This window comes from Microcaecilia unicolor, chromosome 11 (genome assembly GCF_901765095.1).
Source record: "Microcaecilia unicolor chromosome 11, aMicUni1.1, whole genome shotgun sequence".
Taxonomy (NCBI): Eukaryota; Metazoa; Chordata; class Amphibia; order Gymnophiona; family Siphonopidae; genus Microcaecilia; species Microcaecilia unicolor.
In genome coordinates this window covers 32,811,829-32,828,226 of record NC_044041.1, presented here as the reverse complement: position 1 = coordinate 32,828,226, position 16,398 = coordinate 32,811,829, and the positions used below count along the sequence as shown (strand labels likewise).

General features: G+C 43.6%; 1 protein-coding gene across 1 annotated transcript in view; it reads left to right on the top strand.

Moving 5' to 3' along the window:
- LOC115479553 (aldehyde dehydrogenase, mitochondrial-like) overlaps window positions 1–16,398 on the top strand; it is a 79,907-nt gene that overhangs the window by 33,001 nt on the left and 30,508 nt on the right. Inside the window, exon 5 of the mRNA XM_030217522.1 lies at window positions 7,072–7,183. Coding sequence (XP_030073382.1) covers window positions 7,072–7,183 — 112 coding nt within the window. The remainder of the gene's footprint in view (window positions 1–7,071; window positions 7,184–16,398) is intronic.

Below are 16,398 nucleotides of genomic sequence, written 5' to 3'. Positions count from 1 at the left end.
CAAGTTACTTGAGCCTTATAGGTGAGGTCTGAATTATTTAACTTCAGATGGCCCATGTGGAGGGCTGGAGGCATTAGGCTCTTTCTCTCCGCTTTATTGTTAATTTGGTCTATTCTGGTTTATTTTACATATAAACACATAGAACATTTAGTTTTACTTTAATTGGTTTTTAAAATGCTGTTTCTATACTGTTCTTCGATAAGAAAAGTCCATAAATAAGCTATGTTGCTGTTTTGTTTTGTTTTTTTTCTTTTAAGGCAGCAAGGAATGAGTTTGTATAGATGACATCCACTCACCCCAGTTCTCTGTATGAGAGAGAATGGGGGGGTGAGTGGGAGAGCATCCAAAGGACCTAGTTGTGAGGTGTTTGTGTGTGTGTGTGTGTATTTATACTTGTTTGCTTAATCTACTATGTCAGTCACGATCCTTGATGTAAAACCACTTGTATCTCTTACTCCGGAATGGCGATCGCCATGACGGAACAATGTAAGCCGCATTGAGCCTGCAAATAGGTGGGAAAATGTGGGATACAAATGCCGCAAATATATATATATTTATACACACACGTTGTCGGATAATATGGAAAACAATGGCTACCCCTCAAACAATGCACAGAAAACATACTTTATGCATGAAGAACAGGCATCAGGTATCTTCTGAGGGGAATACAAGGGGGGCTATCGGGCCAGCGACCACCCTCCCCTATTCTTACCCACACTCACCCTTGTGGGGGATAACCTTCTCCCTTATGAACACCTTAGTTGTGAAGTACCAAAATGTTGTCAGCAGCTCAGTTCATTTATTGTTCTCCTACAAAAGCATAAGTACTTAAGATGCATCCTATGATACAAATCAAAGCACAGGTTACGTGGAGAACCTTTCCCAGCTAACTTCTTACTTAGGGAAGGCAGACTCCCCTCCAACATTTGGTTTTCTCCTCTTCTCTTATACTGGTGTACCAACAACTTCTCACATGATACAAGGTTATAACACCTGACCTAACTGTCCTTTGGCCTGAGGGCTGCTTATAATTATAACTTACAGTTTGTGACATTTAGATCTGGGGCACCAGCTGGCTGCACAACCTGTTTCATTCCCCCATTGTGCAGATGTCTGTACTAGTCAAAACTGTTCAAATTCCTTTTTTTTACTTGTTTGACCGCATAATCAGCCGTGTCAGCTGCTACACGTTATCTCAAGGGTCATCAGTGCATAATAGTGCTGTGTTGGCAATTACAACACTGGCTTTTTACACTTATTTCTCAGCCTGGTTCTTCAGAGATATATTTTTTTCTTTTAAGGCCAGTTGCTGGCAGTACAACCTGACCTTGCGTCCCCTTGACCTGGATTTTCAGTAATGTATAGGCTGACCAGACCTCAGGCCTGTCAGAAAGGGTTCCATCACAAGAACCCAACACTTCTACTTAAAGAATATGGTTTATTAACCCTAATCAGCAAAGAAAATAAATGAAAAACATTGTACGTCAGGCAATTTGAGCACAAATAGAGCAGTATAAACAGCACAGCAATTGTGCTCCAGGCAAAGTGAACAGAAATATAATACAAAACCGAGCAAGGGAAACCATTTTTTTTCAACTGCATATGCAGAGCTCCATTTTTCAAGATCACTGTGTTGTCTTCTCCAATCAAAACCTGTATGAAGCAGGAATCAAGGCAGCAGAAAGAAAAGTGGAAAACCTCTGGATCTAAGAATGAGAGTAAGCATAAAGTGCTGCCATGCTGTACTGTTATAAGATCAAGGTCCAGTGGCGTACCGAGGGCAGGGTGGTGGGGGCGGTCCGCCCCGGTTGCACGCTGCTGGAGGGGTGCAAAGAGCAGCCACACGCCTGTCGGGTCTGCTGGTTCCCTGCTCCCTCTGCCCCGGAACAGGTTACTTCCCGGGGGGGGGGGGGGGGGTGATGCACCAGGGGACGACGAACACCGCTGCACCCGGGGGGGGGGGGGGGGGGGGGGGGGGGGGGGGGGGGGGGTGCGCAGCGGCAATCCGCCCCAGGTGGCAGCTGACCTAGGATTGTCACTGTCAAGGTCTTAGCTTAAAACTTTTTCAGCAGTTCCCTTCCTGTGAAAACAGGGTAACAGGTCCAAAAATTATGGTTCCCTTGCATAGAACCATGGTCTCAAAAAAAAAAAAAAATTGCTGTCATGCTGTAAGCAAGGTAACATAGTAACATAGTAACATAGTAGATGACGGCAGATAAAGACCTGCATGGTCCATCCAGTCTGCCCATGACAAACTCATATGTGTATACCTTACCTTGAATTTGTACCTGTCCTTTTCAGGGCACAGACCATATAAGTCTGCCCAGCAGTATTTCTCGCCTCCCAACCACCAGTCCCACCTCCCATCACCGGCTCTGGTACAGACCGTATAAGTCTGCCCTCCCCTATCCTCGCCTCCCAACCACCACCCCCTCTTCCCCCCACCTGCTCCGCCACCCAATTTCAGCTAAGCTTCTGAGGATCCATTCCTTCTGCACAGGATTCCTCTATGCATATCCCACGCATGTTTGAACTCCGTTACCGTTTTCATCTCCACCACCTCCCGCGGGAGGGCATTCCAAGTGTCCACCACCCTCTCCGTGAAAAAATACTTCCTGACATCTTTCCTGAGTCTGCCCCCCTCAGCTTAAAAGTTTTTCAACGGTTTCCTCGCTGTGAAAGCAGGGTCCCAGGTCCAAAAACTGCTACCTTACTGTACTGTTATAAGAGCAAGGTCTCAAGTTTTTCAACAGTTCACTCGCTGCACAAGCAGGGTCCCAGATCCAGAAATTCATGCATAGAAGCATGGGCTCAAATCACAAACAGGAAGAGAAGCCACGCGCTCCTTAACTGCAACACAATGATGTCACTGAGGGGAGGGTCTGTCGGATGGTCGGATTAGCAAAGGTCGGATAATCAAGACTGTACTTATGTGCTGCTCTTAAAACATGTATCCATGCATTACTAAACAGCTGGCTAAACCAGCTCAACATCCAAAGGAAGAATCACCTTTCCTATGCTTATTTGCACTAAACAGCTGGAAATTTAACATAGCTTATTGCAGGCACCACACATGTGAATGCCCCCTGCATTTACACACTATGCCGTTCAGGTGCTCTTATACAGTAGCACTGAGTTGCTTGGTACTATTTAAACACATAAGTATACACTTACCCCTGAAAGCGACTGCATTCTGTACATTTATGCACTCGGTACATAAATGTAAGGGCCTTGTTATGGATTTGCCCTTTAAATGCATTTCTCGCACGGTGTGGAAGCATTTACCTGGGCAGCAGGATATTGTGAATATGGCCCTGACAGTCTGGGTGGGACACAAGGAAAAATCCTTTCCTATCCAAACACAGAGTGAAATAGAGGCGAGTAGGACTTTGAGATGTGTGGCCAGTTCATTTTGTAGCATTGTCATGTGCAGTGCAGATAGTGGTTCTTTAATAACAATACTTCCTGGTTTTTTTATTTAAGTACATTTTTTTTCTAAAAGAATTCTTCTGCTTACCTTCATATAGAATGCTAATGTGCCCTACACCTTTGGGGCCTTTGGTCATCATATCTTGACTACCCAGCACTCAATAACAGACTATGGACTTTTCCTCCAATAACTTGTCCTAACCTTTTTAACCCCAGATACACTAACCACTGTTATCACATCTCCAGTACCAAGTTCCAAACCTTAACTATTCTTTGAGTGAAAAAATATTTCCTCCTATTTGTTTTAAAAAGTATTTCCATGTAACTTTATGACATGTCCCCTGGTCTTTGTACATTCTGAAAGAGTGAAAAATTGGTCCACTTCTACCCATTCTACACCACTCAGGATTTTATAGACCGCAATCATATCTCCCCTCAGCTGTCTTTTTTCCAAGCTGAAGAGGCCAAACATCTTTAGCCTTTCTTCAGATGGGAGGACTTCCATTCCTTTATAATTTTGGTCACTCTTCTTTAAACCTTTTCTAATTCTGCTATATCTTTTTTGAGATACAGCAACCAGAATTGAATGCAATACTCAAGGTGAGGTTGCATCATGGAGCGATACAGAGGCATTATAATATTCTTGGTCTTACTTTATATATCCCTTTCCTAATAATTCCTAGCATCCTGTTTGCTTTATTGGCCGCTGCGCGTACACTGGGCAGAAGATTTCAGTGTATTGTCTACTATAATGCCTAGATATTTTTCTTGAGTGCTGACTCCTAAGGTGACTATGATTCTGATTATTATTCCCAGGGCTGGTCAAACCTGGTAAGCGGGGTAAGCACCGCAGGGGGGCGCCTGCCTTCAAGGGCGGCGCTGCGCCACCATACCGCGCCGCCCTTGGGGGTTTAAATCTTTTGTTTACCTCCATCCCAGCGGCCGCGTCATTTCAAAGCCCTGCCCGTCTCTAGCCTTCCCTCCCTTTGTGAGTTCGTTCCCGCAGAGTCCTGCCTTCTGACGTCATTTCCTCGAGGGCGGGACTCTGCAGGAATGAATTCATGAAGGGAGGGAAGGCTAGAGACGGTCAGGGCTTTGAAATGACACGGCCGCTGTGAAGGAGGTAAATTAAAAAAGACTTAAACCATGCAGGGTGGCAAGAAGAAAAAGGGGGATGTTGGGGGGAGAAGAGGGTGGGCAGGTGGCCATAAATGGGAGGGGGATGGGGCGAAGGAGAATCGCTGGACAGGGGCAGGGTGGGAGAAGAGAGAAAGGAGATGGGGGAGGGGGCAACAACTGATAGTCTGCAGGGGGGTGCCAGAGACCCTAGGACCGGCCCTGATTCTTCCCAAAGTGCATCATTTTGCATTTGTCCACATTAAATTTCATCTGCCTTTTGGATGCCCAGTCTTCCAGTTTCCTAAGGTCTTCATGCAACTTTTCACAATCTGCATGTGTTTTGACAATTTTGAATAGTTTTGTGTTATCTGCAAATTTTAATCACCTCACTCATCTTTCAATTTCCCGATCATTTATAAGTATGTTAAATAGCACTGGTCCCAGCACAGATCCCTGCAGCACTTCACTCTTCACCCTCCATTGAGAGAAATGGCTATTTAACCCTACCCTCAGTTTTCTGTCCAACAACCAATTCCAAATCCACAGAAGGATATTGCCTCCTACCCCATGACTTTTTCAAATTTTCTCAGGAGTTTCTCATGTGGAACTTTGTCAAAAGCTTTTCTGAAAATCTAGATACACTACATCAACTGGCTCACCTTTATCCATACGTTTACTCATGCCTTCAAAGAAATGAAGCAAATTGGTGAGGCAAGACTTCCCTTGGCTGAACCCATGCTGACTCTGTCCCATTAAACCATGTTTGTCTACGTGTTCCGTAATTTCATTCTTTATGAATGTTTCCACTATTTTGCCCCGATAGAGAAGATGGGAAGGTGAAAGTTTACTCTGTTTTGCTAGGCAGCTAGGCTTATCTTCGGAAAAACGCGATTTGAAAGCGCAAGACCCCTCCGCGAAAAACTACACTGGCTCCCAATCAAAGAATGCTTTGCTTTCAAAATCTGCACTCTGGTTCACAAAATTATCTACGGTGAAGCCCCGGGATACATGACAGACTTGATCGACCTACCAACTAGAAACACATCCGAATCAACATGAACGTACCTAAATCTGCACTACCCAAGCTGCAAAGGACTCAAGTACACATCAACCTACGCATCCAGTTTTTCTTACATTAGCACACAACTGTGGAACGCATTACCAAAAGTCTTGAAAACTACGTACGATCACCTAAACTTCCAGAAAACACTAAAAACTAACCTGTTTAAAAGGCATATCTGGCCGATCCAACATAAATGCCTGATATCTGCAACACAACAAAACCAAAGTACGTAATGGACATAACACAACTCTTCCGTTATACGATGCCTAATGCGGCTGTGCCACATGAACTTTATCTTACCACAACATCACTTTGTATTTGTTCACACCGGAGTCTGCAAACACCTCTCCGCTACTATGTATGCCACATTGAGCCTACAAATACAGTAGGTTGGAAAATGTGGGATACAAATGTAACAAATAAATTTTAAAAATCTGCTTCTGTCCCTAGCCCTCACTATGGGGGGGGGGGGGGGGTCTTTTACTAAGACCTGCTGACGTTTTTGGCATGCGCTAAAATTGGACGCACATTAAACGTTATAGACACCCATAGGAATGCGTTGGCATCTCTAACGTTTAGTGTGCGCCCAATTTTAGCACGTGCCAAAAACGTGGGCGCGCCTTAGTAAAAAACCCTCTATGTGCTTTGCTCTAATGACCAGGGTATAATAAGCTACAAATGCACCCTGTGAAACTAGTCCCTTGCCTTGTCCTGCCACGCCTCCCCGCTTGCGCATCTCTGTACTGCTAGAGGTTCTAGACATCCAGTGCATCCATCAGGTAGGCTGGGGAGGACCTTATGGGAAAGGTGAGTGGATGCCATGGGGGAGCGCACAAGGAGAAGAATGGGTGATAATGGCCAAGCAGAGGAGGCAATGGACGGGGCACAGCTTTGATGCTGGTGCCTCCCTTCAGCCCTGTGCAGCCACACTAGCTGCACATACCGTGCTACGGCCCTGCTGCTGACGTGGCCCTTCTTTCCAAGCACTGCTCAGGGTTTTTTTTTAAAAACATGCACTGTTAGCGTAACTTCCATAAAGATTTACTGATTGGATCCAAATTTAAGAATGAAGTGGTGCTCAGGCAAAATGATTTTGATTTAATAAGGGTGAGGCGCAGTTTTTAATTGAGGATAGAGTTGTAAAGTGCTGGCAGCTCCTTGCATAAGTGTGGTTTTCTCTTTCTCACAGTGAAGGAAGATTAGTTACCACTGCTTGTTTCTGTAGAAGTATGAGACGTGCACATTCTATGCAGGTATACAGAAGAGATTTGGTGGCACAGAACAAAGGTTACCTAACAAAGGCACAAGATCAATAAGATATATATGTATTCAGAGTAAGTGTACATAAAATCAAAGAGCTATGATAAGGAAGCCACAAGATTTAGGATCTTTACACAACCTCCAAAAAAGTAGAATGTAATCATGGTTTCTGGTTATAAAATGCTTATTTTGCTGTTCAGGTATTTGGCTGGTTGGGCTGACAAATGCCATGGAAAAGTCATTCCTGTAGATGGAGATTACTTTTGCTACACACGACGTGAGCCAGTGGGAGTATGCGGACAGATTATGTCGGTGAGTAATCTACACACACACAGAAAAAGTCCATCTGTGAAAAATTGTTTTGATATCCCCCCCCCCCAAAATATCAGCATGTTGTATACAATGAGAAGACGTCATCTGGGGATATGCAGGGAGAGCGGTAGTAATTCCTACTGAATTAAGCACATACCCCCTCATTCTGTAATGGGGGCTCCTAAAGTTAAGCACTGTTTTTTTGGGTGCGCACGTTACGGAATAAGCACATACTTGCACATACCCCCGGATTCTATGTAGCGTGACTTAAGATGCACGCACACTGGATTTGCGCACTTAACTTAATTAGTTAGCAAGTCAATTGGCGCCAATAATTGCCACATAAGAAGCAATTATTGACAGTAATTGACATTAATTAGAATTTATGCGCAGAACTGTCCAAGCATATTCTATAACATGATGCGCTTAAATTCTAAGTCACATAGTTGAAAAGGGGGGAGTGGCCATGGGCGGGTCATGGGCATTTCTAATATCTACGTGTGCTGTTATAGAATTAGAGAATGACATGGGGACAAAGTTTGTCCCCGTCACCGTGAGCTTTGTCCCTGTCTCGTCCGTGACGGCTCTGACCCCATCTGCACAAGCCTCAAACAGTCATGCAGTACAACACCGGAGATATAGAAAGAGATGCATTTACTACTGTACTGTGCAAAATATAAAGACGGCACATGCCAGGGATGGTGTTCGATTTGGGATAACTAATAGTACATAGCTGGAGAAATCAAGTCACAAAGATGATACTGGAAGAAATAAAACATCACCAGCTCCACTTCTTGTCCTATATGACCTGATACAACTATGATTGGCATCATCTGTTTCCTGTATGAAGCTTGGGCAGGGCCGAATTAAAGCATAACTAGCAGGATCTCCCCCTCCCCCTCCCCCCAATATTTGATCCCTAGGCACATGCCTAGTTTACCTTTAATCTTGCCCTGTCTGGTTCTTGGATTTTTCTCCTCCTTTGCATTTTATTTATAGATCATCTTCCTTTTTCATTCAAACTTTTTCTATCATTGCTAACCTTTTTAAAACATGTGATAATGCTACTTTGACCTAGTTATAATGTAGAGAGTCAGCTGACAAGGCTTTTGAGTCCTTTCCCTCCCAAGGGTGCAGCCAGCTTTGTCCTTCCCGTCCTTCCCCCCTGCGCAGGTGTCACTTACACTTTCTTGCATCCGGCATCGATTCACACAGGCTGGCTCCGTGGCCTTCCTCCTGCCAAGTCGCATCCTCTCTTCTGCAACTTCCTGAACAGGAAGTTGCAGTAGAATGAGTGGGAAAACAAATGCAGAGTGGAAGAAAATCCAATCCAATCCAATCCAAGAAACCAGTCAGAACTCACGGAATGAGAACTCCAAATGGACTTTATTAGGACCCTACACGGTCCGTGTTTTGGCTATAAAGCCTTCATCAGGGGTCTAAAAACATAACATACAAATACAATGAGAATAATATATATGTTGAAAATTAAAAATTGAAATCATGTTAAGCACAACATGGAGAATATTGTCTCAAGTAAAAGCATATTACACATAACATTAGTTTTTAAATATCTGTTTTTATTTTGTTTGAGACATTGTTTCCTATGTTATGTGTCATGTGTAATATGCTTTTACTTGAGACAATATTCTCCATGTTGTGCTTAACATGATTTCAATTTTTAATTTTCAACATATATATTATTCTCATTCTATTTGTATGTTATGTTTTTAGACCCCTGATGAAGGCTTTATAGCCGAAACACGGACCGTGTAGGGTTCTAATAAAGTCCATTTGGAGTTCTCATTCTGTGAGTTCTGACTGGTTTCTTGGATTGGATTTTCGTCCACTCTGCATTTGCTTTATTGCACTTGTATCCCACATTTTCCAACCTATTTCCTTGTTGGATTTGTGGAAGGTGTGAACCCCTTCTTTTTTCTTCAGTAGAAAGAGTGGGACCTGGCAGGAGGAAGGCCGTGGAGGAGGTCTGTGTGAATCACAGCCATAGGCAAGTGTGACACCTGCGGGAAGGAGAAGATTTTTTTTTTTTAACAGTACAAACAAGGCTTTTTACCATTCCTGAGGGACAGTAAAAAGTTTTCTTCCCGCATCTGTGGAAATTTATTTTACAATATTGCTGTTACTGCAGATTTATCACAGTATATCCGAGGTAACGGTAACTGTGTCATTCTCTATATAGAATACACCCGGTTTGCACCTAATTTAGGCATCAGATTTACACCAAGTTTTACTTGGCGTAACTGCCCGTGACTAAATTCAGTTGTGCGGATGGGTGCTTGGCATATCCTATAAACTGCACAGAGATTTAGGCTTATTCTATACAGTATGGATTTAGGCTTAGTCTATACAGTATGCCTAAATTTAGCTGTATTTTGTTTTTGTAGGCATGATAAATAGAATCTAGTCCATAACAGTGGCGTAGCCAAACCCAGTATTTTGGATGGGCTCAGCTTTAACTTAGACGGGCCTTTCCATATCATGCCACCCCACATCACGCCCCCCCCCCCCCCCAGATATATAAAAAAAATATATAGGTATTTTTTCATCTACCCCCACATAAACATCTCTCCTCCACGGCGTCCTGGTACCTGCCCGCCTGTGGTTGAACCCTGTCCCTCCCCGGTGCACCTTACAGGCATCTCTGGCGCCTGCAGTGATTCATTATTGCTGCCTGTGCTGGCCCCACAGGCTTCCATCAGCCAGGTTCCACCTTCATTGATGCCATTTCCTGTTTCCTGTCTGGTGGGACCTGGCTGATGGAAGCCTGCGGGGCTGGTGCAGGCAGCAATAATGAATCACTGCAGGTGGCGGAGATGCCTGTAAGATGCACCGGGGAAGGACGAGGTTCAGTTACGGGCGGGCAGATGCTAGGAATCTGCGGAGGAGAGATGTTTATATAGGGTACCACAACTAGGTGGGCCTGTGCCCACCTCGACCCACCCGTAGCTAAGCCACTGGTCCCAAGGTCACAATTACACGCTAAGTGATAGCTCAGTGGTATTCTAGAACGAGCATGCAACTGCTTAGCATGTAAATATGACGACGCCATAGGAATTGAATGGGCTTCGTTGCATTTGCTGCGCTAGAATTGCTAATGTGGCTTTATAAAAGGAGCCTTAAGTTCAGAAACACATGTGTGTGACACTGTTTCAAAGACAGAAGAAACTAAATCCATTTTAGCACTGCATTGAACATGGGACCTTACCTGTAAGTTGGATTTGGATTTTAGATTTGATTGTGTGCCTTTTCCAAATTCAAGCTCAGACCACGTGAATTATTTCACGTGAAACCATTCTTCCCCAGAGGCACTTTTTGCAACTTGGTACAATCAATGGTGCTGAGTCACCTGGACTATTGTAATGCTTTGTACGCCGGATGTAAAGAGCATATCATCTGGAAACGTCAGACAGCCCAGAATACTGCAGCTAGACTCATATTTGGAAAGACAAAATACGAGAGTGCAAAACCCCTAAGAGAGAAACTCCATTGGCTTCCTGTTAAAGAAGGTTCGGTGTTCAAAGTTTGCACCCTGGTTCATAAAATCATCCATGGAACTGCTCCAGCCTACATGTCAGACCTTATCGACTCGCCACCCAAGAACGCTAAAAGATCAGCACGCACATTCTTGGGACTTCACTTCCCTAGCTGTAAAGGTTTAAAATACAAACTATTGCATGCGTCCTGCTTTTCCTATATTGGCACGCAGATGTGGAATGCACTACCACTTGATTTGAAAAATATTCACGATCTTATTAACTTTCGAAGATTAACAAGACGTACCATAATAATCAATAATAGGAACTTCAACACATCACTACTTACTTGATAACCTGTCTGTTTTCTCATTTATTGAATTGATAATATCCATTATGCTACACTTGTTCTTTTTGTAACCAATTGTTTATCTACTTCTGAATGGCGCTTGCCATGTTGAAATATTGTAAGCAGTGGTGTGCTGGAGCGGGCTCTCATGGGCTCGAAGGAGCCATTTGTTAAGTTTTTAAGAATTTTGGGAGCCGGTTGTTAAAGTAGGCCTCCCCATGGCTACTTTAACAACTGACTCCCAAAATGTGGGCTTGGGCCCCCTCCTGAATTCTCTTTTACTTTGCTGGTGGGGATGCTGAGCCCTGCCAGCCAAGTAAATAGACTGCTGCTGCTCCCAGCTCCTTGTTTCTGACTCTGAGCATCAGGCTGGGGCTTTTCATGCAAGCGCAAGAAGGTTCCATCATGCTGCTCAGAGCCAGAAACAAGCAGCAGAGAATGGTGGCAGTCCATTTATTGGCTGGTGGGGCTCGGCAAAGGTATGCCTAGTGTGCCCGCACAAGGGAGGGGAGAGAGAGGCATGTATTCCCCCCTCCCCCCAAATTTCAGGGCCGGCTATGCCCGGAGACAGAGCCCGTTGTTAAAAATTTACCAGCACACCCCTGATTGTAAGCCACATTGAGTCTGCAAATAGGTGGAAAAATGTGGGTTAAAAATACAACAAATAAATAAATAGATAGATAGATAGATAGATAAATAAATAAATTTCCCTTCCTAAACTGGCTTACATTCGAGTTGTACCTGAGGCAGTGGAGGATGAAGTGACTTCCCAAGGTCACAAACCAGCTTATAATCGAAAGACAAAAACGCCTATATTGCGACCTAAATCGGGAGATAGGCGTTTATCTCCCAAAAACGAATAACGTGGTATAATCGAAAACCGAACTTGGACGTTTTCAACTGCAGTCCATCGCGGAAGCGAACAAAGTTGACGGGGGCGTGTCGGAGGCATGGTGAAGGCGGGACTGGGGCGTGGTTATCACCCGAACAGAGATGGGCGCCTTTCGCCGATAATGGAAAAAAAGTATGCGTTTGTAGCTAGAATTTAGGGCACTTTTCCTGGACCCAGTTTTTTCACGAATAAGGCCCCAAAAAGTGCCCTAAATGACCAGATTACCACCAGAGGGAATCGGGGATGACCTCCCCTGACTCCCCCAGTGGTCACTAACCCCCTCCCACCACAAAAAATGATGTTTCACAACTTTTTATTTTCACCCTCAAATGTCATACCCACCTCCCTGGCAGCAGTATGCAGGTCCCTGGAGCAGTTGTTAAGGGGTGCAGTGGACTTCAGGCAGGTGGACCCAGGCCCATCCCCCCCCAACTGTTACAATTGTGCTGCTTAATGCTTAGTCGTCCAACCCCCCCAAACCCACTGTACCCACATGTAGGTGACCCCCTTCACCCCTTAGGGCTATAGTAATGGTGTAGACTTGTGGGCAGTGGGTTTTGAGGGCGATTGGGGGGGGGGGGCTCAACACACAAGGGAAGGGTGCTATGCACCTGGGAGCTCTTTTACCTTTTTTTTTTGTTTTTGTAAAAGTGCCCCCTAGGGTGCCCGGTTGGTGTCCTGGCATGTGAGGGGGACCAGTGCACTACGACTCCTGGCCCCTCCCATGAACAAATGCCTTGGATTTATTTGTTTTTGAGCTGGGCGCTTTCATTTTCCATTATCACTGAAAAACAAAAATGCCCAGCTCACAAATTGTCGAATAAAACATGGACGTCTATTTTTTTCGAAAATACAGTTCAGTCCACCCCTTCATGGACCCGTTCTCGGAGATAAACGCCCATGGAGATAGACGTTTTCGTTCAATTATGCCCCTCAAAGTGTCAGTGGGCGAAGCATTATTTGAACCCTGGATTTTCTGACTCATCTGTATAAGGAGCCCTTAGTCTGCTGTATTTTGGAAGGTGGGACAGTATTAAAACAAACAGAAGAAAAGACACACAAGTCATCCAACAGAAATTTCTGTCAAATCTTTCCTCGCCTGCTTACCCCAACATTAAAAAAAAAAAAAGTGTGTTGTTCCTAAAGAACAATCCTGGGTCAATTTTCTGCACACACAAAATGTAACCAAAAGGGATTTCTGATTATTGAATATTTGTTTGATGCTTCTAAATACAGTTTGGCACAATATTCAAAACTCCTTACCTGGGTAGTAGCATTGTCAGCAGCATCATTCATACCAGCCCAACCCTATTGGATAGTGCTAGGACAGTACAGACCAGAGCAAGGGCATAATTTACCGGCACTGAATATTGTTTTGTTTTTGTTACATTTGTACCCCGCGCTTTCCCACTCATGGCAGGCTCAATGCGGCTTACATGGGGCAATGGAGGGTTAAGTGACTTGCCCAGAGTCACAAGGAGCTGCCTGTGCCTGAAGTGGGAATCGAACTCAGTTCCTCAGTTCCCCAGGACCAAAGTCCACCACCCTAACCACTAGGCCACTCCTCCACTGTTGCTACTATTTGAGATTCTACATAGAATGTTGCTATTCCACCAATGTGGCCGCGCAGGCTTCTGCTTCTGTGAGTCTGACGTCCTGCACGTACATGCAGGACATCAGACTCACAGAAGCAGAAGCCTGCGCAGCCTTCTACATGGAATGTTGCTAGTGGAATAGCTAATAAACACAAACCAGGACTCAAAAGCCACCTACTGCGAGTAAGTGTAATAATAAACAGTTATTTCACCCGTATGTGATCATTAATTTTTATGTGTAGAGTACCCTCAGATATAAACCACCGTGACTGCAGTCAATAATGCTGCTACAACGTGGCATAGCACTTCTTTTATTGGGTAACTCTTACTATATTTTTTTGGGTAAAGAGCAACCTCTGCTCATATTTTTTTGCATCCCAATCACCACAGTGCTATAAAATCGCTTATACATTTGTTTAAAAGATTACATATACTAGGTGAAAAAAACTGTACACTTATCTCGTAAGTTCTTGCCTCTCTGGCAGAACTGTGTTGCCTTGCTGAAACAATTAGCAATTGCCTTCCCCTGGATCCGCCCGACTCCGCGGGGTTTCAAAACAATTTCCTCAGGGACAAAGGGTTAAGGCTACATAAATCGCTTCTTCTTCTTTATTCTGTCTCAAGCAATCCACAAAACAAGGCAAAACCTGCTTTTACCTTGTGGCTTATAAAGCATCTGCGTCCATGTGAAATCGGAGATCACGTCACTTTTTTCTTTTTTTCTTTTTTCAACTAGCTTTATGCAAACAGTTACAAAGCTAGCAAACAGACGAAATACCAACAGATGTAGAAGAGCTTTGCAGATCAAATTATGGTGTTCCATTCAACATTGTCATTAAGTCCCAAAGGGTTGATTGTTTTTAAAGTGAAGATCCACCACTGTTCCCGTCTAATCAATGCCGTAGTCCGGTCCATATTATTTATCCAAGCAGGAATATGGTCAATAATAAACCACCGTAGATCTGCAAATGTATGTTTAAATTGTTCACAATGTGGAACCAGAGGAGCTGTCATGGTTTTTGTAGATAATCTGCTTTTATGTTCTATCAGTCTTACCCTCATATGTCTAATAGTGCGCCCCACATAGAACAAATGGCAGGGGCACTCAATAATGTAAACTACGAAAGATGTAGTGCAGGTCGTGCTGTGTCTTAGTAGAAATGTCCTTAACGTTTGAGGATGAGTCCACTGTGTCATAGAATGAGTTTGACTACAAAATTGGCAAGAGCCGCAAGGTTGGTGAATACCTCCCTCTATGCACAAGTTATTATGTGTAATAGAGGTATGTACTAATCGGTCCCTAAGATTTTTTCCTCGAGTATAAGCAATGCATGGCTGTTCCAAAAAAATATTATGGAAAGTTAACACCTGCCAATGTTTGTTAATAATTTGGGCGATTTGAGGAGCCATAGTAGAAAAACCCAACACGCATACCATCCTGTTTAAAGGTTCCTTAGGTTTATCAATAAGCAATAATGATCTCTGAGCGAACCACGCTCGTTTATATGCTTGTCTGATACAATTCTCAGGGTATCCTCGACACCGTAATTTATCCATTAATAAGGCAGCTTGATGTTTAAAGGATATATCAGTGGTACATATTTTCCGTAAACGTAAAAACTGGCCTATTGGTAAAGACCATTTTAGCCTATGAGGATGATGACTATTGAACTGCAATAGAGTGTTTCTATCCGTGGGCTTGTGATAAACTGTGGTCTATAAAGTGCCATTTGCCTTAATAATTTCTGTGTCCAGAAATCTAGCATGTTGTCTAAGTTTATTCATAGTAAATTTCAAATGGGCATCTTTGCTATTCAACCAGTCAAAAAACTGATTTAGATGACTCTCAGAAGATGTCCAAATAAAAAAGATATCATCTATGAATCTACCCCAGTATAAAATATAGGTAGTCCACTGTGAGGCATATAAATTCATTTCCTCAAAGTCACTGACATACAAATTAGCAATGCTAGGGGCTGCTGCCGTACCCATAGCTACTCCAGTGATTTGTAGAAAAAATGTTGACTCAAATTCAAAATAGTTATATTTCAAGACAAGAGTCGCCAAAGAGTGCAGGAAAGAAGATGGTATGCATTCAGTAGTGGAGCGCCTGGCCAACGTATTTCTTACAATGTTAAGAGCCAAATCCTGGGGGATATTTGAATACAACGATTCGATGTCTAGAGTAACTAAAAATGTGTCCTCAGAAATGTCCTTTATCTCAGATAATTGACGCAAGAAGTGGGCTGTATCGCGAATATAAGACCTAGCCAAAATAACGTAGGGCTGTAAAAAATGATCCAAAAACTTTGACAAGGGTTCCAGTACAGTACCGCATAAGGACACGATAGGGCGTCCCGGGGGTTTGTTTAGATCTTTATGAATCTTGGGAACCGTATAAAATACTGGGTTCCTAGGGTTAATGACTTTCAAAAAGCGTGATTCTGCCTTTGTGAGAAAGCCATTTCGTGTAGCTTGGTCTACAATATCAACAATTCTCATAAATAACTCTGGACCTGGATCTTGTGGTAACCGTTGATAATATCTAACATCAAGAAGTTGTCGAAAAACCTCCTCCATGTACGTATTCTTGTCCTGGATCACCACTGACCCGCCCTTATCTGCAGGACGGATGACAATTTTAGAATCCTTGGATAAGACCTCCAATTCCTGTCGTTCTACTTTTGTCAAATTGTCATACCGTCTTCTATGTTGTCCATACATGCGTTCAGTTGTTTCTAATTTTTCCACATCTCTGAGAACTAAAGCTTTAAACATCGCAATGTGGGTATCCATCGGGCCCGGGGGAATCCAGCGAGATTTAGGTCGGAATAAAGACTCATCGTTATATAATGAATTCTGCTGAGAAAAAAATAGCAACATTC